The following is a 7,500-nucleotide window of genomic DNA, read 5'->3' as shown; positions in this document are numbered from 1 at the left end:
CACACTGTAGTTTTGCCAGCCACCTTGAGGGCAGTCTGATGTGATGCAATGCTCTAAGGGAAATGCTTCATCTTCCCATTTTCTTCTCATAGCTAGTTTTCCTATCAGAAATGACAATTAAGTGTAAGGTGCCAAAAGCATAAGCAATCATTAAGACAAGAGAATAACCTTGAACTGAGTCCAAAATATACAGTGACTAATGGGAAGTCCTAAGTAAATCTGCTAAACAGAGCGGATAAAACATACTGTATTTCCAGTAGTTTACAAAATACAGCTGCTGCATCATCTTACTAAAGTATATTTTTACAATTTTCACAGGAATAGGGGGGCCAGACCAAATTTTTAATGTTAGTTTTTTAAGTCATTTACACAATTGAGCTGACATGAAGGTGATCAACCCTTAAGTAGACAGGAGGAAAAATAAAAAGTTCCTTGAGAACCATAGAAACAAATCCTCATATCCATGTTCATTTTCTGTTTACCTCTACCATGAATTTTATCATTCTGCCAAATTCAACTATTTTTTTAGAATAGCTGGTTACACAAGCAAGTATGCTATGTGTTAGCAATCAATTCTTTCACTTCTTCATAGGAAATAATCCTGAAACGGGCAGCTGACATTGCTGAAGCATTATACAGTGTGCCACGCAATCACAATCAGATTCCTACTCTTGCCAACACTCCAGCTCACACTGGCATGATGGGAGTGAACTCATTTAGCAGCCAGCTAGCAGTTAATGTTTCAGAAACATCACAAGCTAATGACCAAGGTATGTGCAGTTTCAAGAGTTCATCCTTCATGTTGTTGGCTATTTTTAGACCATGTCTATTAATATTAGCAGATGCTATCACTATGCTCTACCTTCCTCCTTCCCCTCTCTTGTTATATGTTTGAGCATGTAATAAAGGACAGTCTTTAAATACCCGATACAATTAAATTTTTCCCTTTCTAATGGTTTTGGTTATCACAAAGAATCTCCAGTGAGAAGACTTATATCAAATGCAGGAAGACATAAAAGTTCTTTATTATTCATGTTTAGCTATGTAATGTATATATTTATTACTAATTAACTATGCCTGGGTATCCTCTACATGCTTATTGAGCATTTACATAGATAAATCTAATTTATCATCTGTGATTTTTTAAATATGTCATGAACATGATTATGCTTTATACAAGTATATATAATTAATATATAAAAACCGAATTTAATTTCTTTAAAATATTTTTATTTAACATGCCTATAGAAAATTGTATTTTAAATTAAGTTTGATATTACGAGAGGAGTATGAGCATATTAGTAATTACGTTCAAGCCATAAACTTTGCTTACAACGTAATTAGTAAATTGATTGCTCAGATGAGAGTAAATCCACCTTCTGTTGTTTAAAATCCTGATTTTTCTTTGTCTTTGCTTGCATCTTTTAATGCACGTCAAAGCTACAAGCCTCATAAACGTTTTTCACCTTGGTCCTGGTTAGTTTCACTGAAGAATACACCTTATGAAAGTGCTAGCTTTTTGTTAGTATAAAAATATCAATCATAAAAATGAAGACCCCCAAAACAGCCTTTTAAAGTGAAATCACTGCAACAAACAAGTTTTTTCTTGTCAGCTGTGGCATTTGAAGGTCTGGAGAGGCTGAAAGTTCATCCAGTATGTTGGTACAAACCAGGAATCAAGCCTGTTGATAATTGCTACTAAAGACAAATGTGAAGGAAACTGACACACTTGGATCGAAGAGAGCTTTTGTTGCCTGTCTATGCTAGGAGGAGAGACAACATAGAGTGCTCGCAGATGATTTAAGTAGGGTTGGCGTGATAAGGTTATCTTAAACTGCAGGAGTTGATAGGGCAGTAACAGACAACTTAGAGCAAAGCTGTGCAATCAATTAAAACTGTGTAATATATGATGCATGAGGAAACCCCCCAGCCCTAAGTTTATATTATAAAATAACATTATTTTTCCGGGGTGGGGGGGTTTCTAACACAGTAGGTTACAGTCGCAACACAAGCAGTGTTTCCCCGCGAGGATATGTTCCGAGCAGTACTCCTCAGCAGTCCAATTACAACACAGTCAGCAATAGCATGAATGGATATGGCAATGCCGGCATGCCCAATCTAGGTGTACCAGGTTCCCCTGGATTTCTTAATGGCTCCTCAGCTAACTCTCCTTATGGCAGTAAGTGTTTATTTTTGGTAACACATCATCATATAGATTCATATATAGTACAAAATCAAATACTTGCATTGTTTTGATTTTCTATAATGTCAGCTACTGGATAAAAGGAGGGGTGACTCTGGAGGCTGGACGTAAAAATGGATATAGTAAATTGCTCTGTTTGTGCCATAATACAATCTCAGAGAGAGAAAAAAATTGGACTGCACAATTTGTAACAAAAAAAAGTCCAACACAAAAGAGTTTGCCTGTTATCCAGAGAGTGGCCAAGCCTAGGCATTTCATTATTATTTTTTTTTTATACATTCTTTTTTTTTGATATTTTAAAGAGGCAAGGCCCAATCACTCTCTTTTTCCATGTTTTCCATGAAAAACCTCAATCTGAGTCCTGATTATTTTTGCTTTATTGCAGTAGTGCCGTCAAGCCCTACCATGGCAGCCTCTTCGGTCACCCTCCCTTCAAACTGTAGCAGTACACACGGCATTTTCTCATTCTCACCTGCCAATGTCATCTCTGCAGTGAAACAAAAGAGCGCCTTTGCTCCCGTTGTCAGGCCCCAAGCCTCTCCTCCACCATCTTGCACCAGTGCAAATGGAAATGGACTTCAAGGTGAGCTGGATCTCTCATTTTTTTTGTGTATTGCTTTTCAGTGCATACACTAAAACCCCAGTTGTGCCTTTTTGGAGAAAGGCTTTTTAAATCAGCTTTGACTGATTTGTAGGGAAAAAACCAAAACAAAAATGAGAGAGAGGGAGAGAGAGAGAGAGAAAACATTCTTAGTGTCCTGGTCCTGTAATATAGATGCAAAAATATCACTATATCAACAGTAGCACAAACAATATGCTAACATTTTAAGCAATTCTTAGTTTGATTTTAATATGCACATTAGATGCAATACTAACTGTTTTCCTGGCTTTTCCCTTATGGTTTCAATGCATTAAATTTTAAACTAAATCCACATCCCTGAATGCTCCTTACAGACTTGTGTACTCCTTGCATTTCTTTATACATGCTCTGCATACATTTTTGATAGACATTTTTAAAGGCAGTATTACAGCATAACCTGGTACATTTCCCCTATCTTTACACACAATGTAATTGCCATTTTAAAACATGTCAAAAGAATACAAATGGGTTGAAACTGTTGCTCAATAAGTTGACCTTCTCTGGGACTGACTAGCCAGATGTTCAGCCAGTTTGTATGTCCTGTTGGACTTCACTGGCTTCTTATTAATTACATTAAACTAGCTGCAAGACTTGGCTGTATTTGAAAACGTAAGGTTTTTAATCAGGCAACTCTAAGTTTCTGTCTTTTTTCCTTTTTTTGTCTGTGGGATTTTTGTGTGGGTACTAAAAAGGGCATTTTATAAATCAGTTGTAGGATTTATATGGTCACCTGCTGGTATCAGGGCAGAATTATGGCGCAATGCAAATTTATGGGAGGAATAAAAACATTCACAAAGGGGTCTCCCTTTTTATTACATTCTTTAAAGTGTGGAAGATGAGTAATGCCTGATTAATTAGAACAGTTCAAAAGGTTTGGTTGCCTACGTGTTTTAAATATAGGGCCTAATTCTGCGGTGTGCTCAATTGAAACCTTTTATTTCCCACTGAAATTAGGCACTGAGACTTCCCAGTCTAAGCTACATTTTCTTAATGAAAACTTTTATTTTTATTTACTCTTTACGTTGCAGTAGTTCTTCAGTATATCAGGTACTTGCCAAATACCAATGAAGACATGGACATTTAAAAAAAAAAGGTATTAGGAATTCTGGATGCTTGACTTTTTGGTCATCCAACTTGAAACATTCAAAGGGGCTCAATTTGCAGAAGTATCTGCCTACTTAAAATCATGATCCTTTCAGATGTGTCAAGGTTGCATTCCTAATGAGGCACATAAACTACTAAACACTTCTGAAACTACTGGCCCTGCCCCAGTGAACATGCAGTCTAAGACCTGATACTGGAGCCAGATCCAGGCAGGCCCAAGGGTCCTTCTGTATAAATATATATATTTTAGGTATTTTAGATGAATTGTTAGTGTGCCAAAAGTAAATAAAAACCGTGCCAGATGGAATCTATATTTTTTGGATTCTTTCAATTGATTTATAAGCTCTTCCAAAACAAAGCAAAAGTAAAACTTAAGCACTAAATTAAACTACAGCAAGATACACAGAAAATTATACTGTATTTGTGCACCTGTCCTTCATACAATGTTTTATTTATAATATTTCCTATATGGATGTTTATATCTATTTACCCACATAATAATATAATTTTAAAATATAAACTTAAATTAGCTGTATAATTTCTGGATCATTTCACATGATTTCATAATGTCATGTGATCATCATTATGTATACTACATAATAATAACATGCATAATTTCAATATGACAATAAAAGAGCTTCCCTAATAAACCCTTCCCATTGGCAAAAGCTCAGGTATGAAAGGTATATAGATGCCTAAAGGTGTAGAAAGCCACAAAATGGAATATTTAAAAAGTAGTAAAATGGGACTTAGGCAGTGACCTTCTTAGGCACTTTTGAAGTCCTGCTACGTAGCAGCCTATTTCTTTAGGTCCCTGAATGTGCTAAAAGTTTGTTCTAAAGGAATACCATATTTGATAATGATAACACCATGGGTCAGCAGACTCTGGTTTTATCAAAACACAGAAGCAAGCTCCTAACTTGAGGGCTAACACTGTACAGGAATGTACAGTGCCAAAGCTGAAGGCCTGAGAACCACTTGCTCTATTCTGAGGAATTAAGCAGGACTTAAGTAGTGCACAGGACTCATAGTGTCATCTGGCATCTAAAATTAATTTCATTCTGCATGTGCTACTCCTGTGTAAGACTAAGTAGTCCCAGTTTGTACTTTCCAGCAGATCTCTACTATTCCACTAAAGCAAAAAAACAAGAGGGGGCCCTTTGATAGCCATCATCCAAACTGATATATTTTATTAAACCAACTGAAATAGTTGGAAAAAACTTTTTAGCAACCTTTCTATAAAAAAAATAGGGTTTTTCCCCCCCAACTATTTAAGTTGGTCTAATAAAAGATATCAGATTCACCCAAAGAACCTTGAATGCCTATGTCCTTAGACCAACACGGCTACAAGCTACACCCCTGTATACACACACACACACATACACCCACACACACAAAATTTAAAATGTGAACGTTTTATGTATTTCTTTGCAAATTTAAAAATAAACAATGTATTTTATGATGAATGCATTGTGGCATTTGATATGAAATTTTGGGCTACTTTTAAAAAAAAATAAAGGAAACCAAAAACTGGATTAACAACATTGACACAGGTGGCAATACCTCTTTTTATCCAATAACTCAGTGGTTCAAGCACCTGCCCAGTGGAAGACCGGATTCAATTCCCTCCTTTGCCTGAGGACAGTTGAACCCACATGTACCTCACCTTTTTGGCGCGTGCCTACCCGTCATGCTGCAAGGCACTCTGAGCGGGGTTGTTCTTAGCTGTTGATGCTGTTGTACTTTGCATGGATAAGCAGATGTTCACTGGACTAGGGACTGGAAACATGAGTGTTGTAACCACTAAGCCAGAATGTCACTTTCACTCTCTCAGGCTTAGTGACTATTGAAGAGGGTTTTTTTGGATTTTTTTTTATAAAACAGAATGGCATCAGCAGAAGGGAGTAAGATAAACCTACCCCAGAATACTGTGCAGTTCAGTGATCAGGACACTCTTCTTGGTGTGGGAGACCTTGGTTCAGGCTCCTGCTTTGAGTCAGACAGATACTGAAGCTGAATTTGGTCTTCCAACTCTCAGGAGAATGTCCCACCCATTGGGTGACTTTGTATTCTGAATTAAAGATCCTTTAATCCCTCTGTTGGAACTTCAACCTCGTGAAAAGAACACAGGCTTCCCTCGCTTGATGCTGTACGTGCATTCCTGGAAAATGGCGCATAACTCAAATTCGCATAAAGGCCCTTTACTATGCAACAAATAGGGATATGTTCCAAGACCTTGACTGTACTGACCCCCAGACCCATGTCTACCACTTTTACAACACAATTTTGGTACTTACCAACAACAGACAGTACACACAAGCACAAGACACTATCATAATTGGGTTGGCAACTACAGAAACACGTGTCACAGACAACAAGCAAGGAGCACAGATCCACACAGGAGACTATATTTTGGTGCACGTCACTCCCACAACACATCGCACAAAGTAGCTGATTGTGGGCTTCCACCACACCAATCGCATAAGAGTGAATTTACTTTGCAAATAACACATTTTTGGTATAAAAAGGGTTATCACATAAGAGTGAATTCGCACATACTAAACCTGCATAAAGTGAGGGAAACCTGTACTTAAAAATTCACTCAGTGCAGTTGTTAGGGCACTAGAAGGAGACAGATGCAGTTCAGTTCATCTCAGGCAAATGGAAGGATTGAATCTTGGTCCCCGACATGCCCTAATTAATATCACAATGGTGAGGGACCTCATGAATTTTTTTCCAGCCAAAATTTCTCACCAAATTTGACCAGGAATTAACAGTTTTGGAATGAAAAAAAAAATCATCCAGCTCTATTTACAGCTCAAAACCAGCTTCTTGATTGAATTGCAATGAGAAAAGAATGAGAAGCCAGTGTATTCTGTGAAGTGAATGCATTATATGCTTTGCTTAAGAAGTAGAAAGTAAACCCTATATGATCTATTTATTTACACAGTCTGTTTTTTTCTGAACAGTTAGTAGGGAGAATTCTGGCTCCTTTTTTGTGTTTAATCATCATTTGTTGACATCGAGTCAGTTTTTAAAGTTTAATTAGTTTCTTAGTTAATATTCTCTCTACAGGCACTTAGAGAGTGTTCTTATCACATTTTAATAAACTGAAATAAAATTGAGAATTCACTGGGTGCAGTTTACAGTAGTTGATGTTTTTGAATGACTTTTGTGTTGTGTGTATTCGAGGTGAAAAGGGCATGAATAATGGTTGGATATCTATATCCATTTTGAAAGGTCACACAAATATAGTCAGATGATGTCAGAAATGAGGACTCTTGGGCACTATTGCTTACATGGACATCCAGGATAACCCATCAGTTCAAAAGACCAAACCTGAGTAATAGAAGCAGCACGTTTCTGTAGCTGAAAGGACAAGTATCATGTCTGCCATCTCTTTGACATGCTTGTTTCGTCCTGCAAAGCCTCGTCTGGAATAAGACCCAATAGCTAGCTCCTATCCAGTGCTGGAAAAGGAAACCTCTGAGACCAAGATCAACACTTCACCAAAATAACCAACCAACAAATTGCCTCAGCCTTCTTATGAAAT

At 37.2% G+C, this 7,500-nt stretch overlaps 1 protein-coding gene across 8 annotated transcripts in view; it reads left to right on the top strand.

Annotated features, from left to right (window-relative positions):
- The window catches only part of EBF3 (early B-cell factor 3), a 167,122-nt gene that overhangs the window by 155,532 nt on the left and 4,090 nt on the right, over positions 1-7,500 (top strand). For 3 of the 8 annotated variants that reach the window (XM_019503007.1, XM_019503005.1, XM_019503004.1), the window contains exons 13-15: positions 593-770; positions 1,994-2,179; positions 2,589-2,786. In XM_019503007.1, the coding sequence (XP_019358552.1) occupies positions 593-770; positions 1,994-2,179; positions 2,589-2,786 (562 nt within the window). Of the gene's footprint in view, positions 1-592; positions 771-1,990; positions 2,180-2,588; positions 2,787-7,500 lie in introns of all 8 variants that reach the window. The other 5 variants (XM_019503006.1, XM_019503003.1, XM_019503002.1 and 2 more) reach the window with 2 other exon arrangements.

Source organism: Gavialis gangeticus, unplaced genomic scaffold, assembly GCF_001723915.1.
Source record: "Gavialis gangeticus isolate Ggan-Ray unplaced genomic scaffold, GavGan_comp1, whole genome shotgun sequence".
NCBI classification, from domain to species: Eukaryota; Metazoa; Chordata; order Crocodylia; family Gavialidae; genus Gavialis; species Gavialis gangeticus.
The sequence above is the reverse complement of the archived record's forward strand: the minus strand, read 5'-3'. Positions and strand labels throughout refer to the sequence as shown.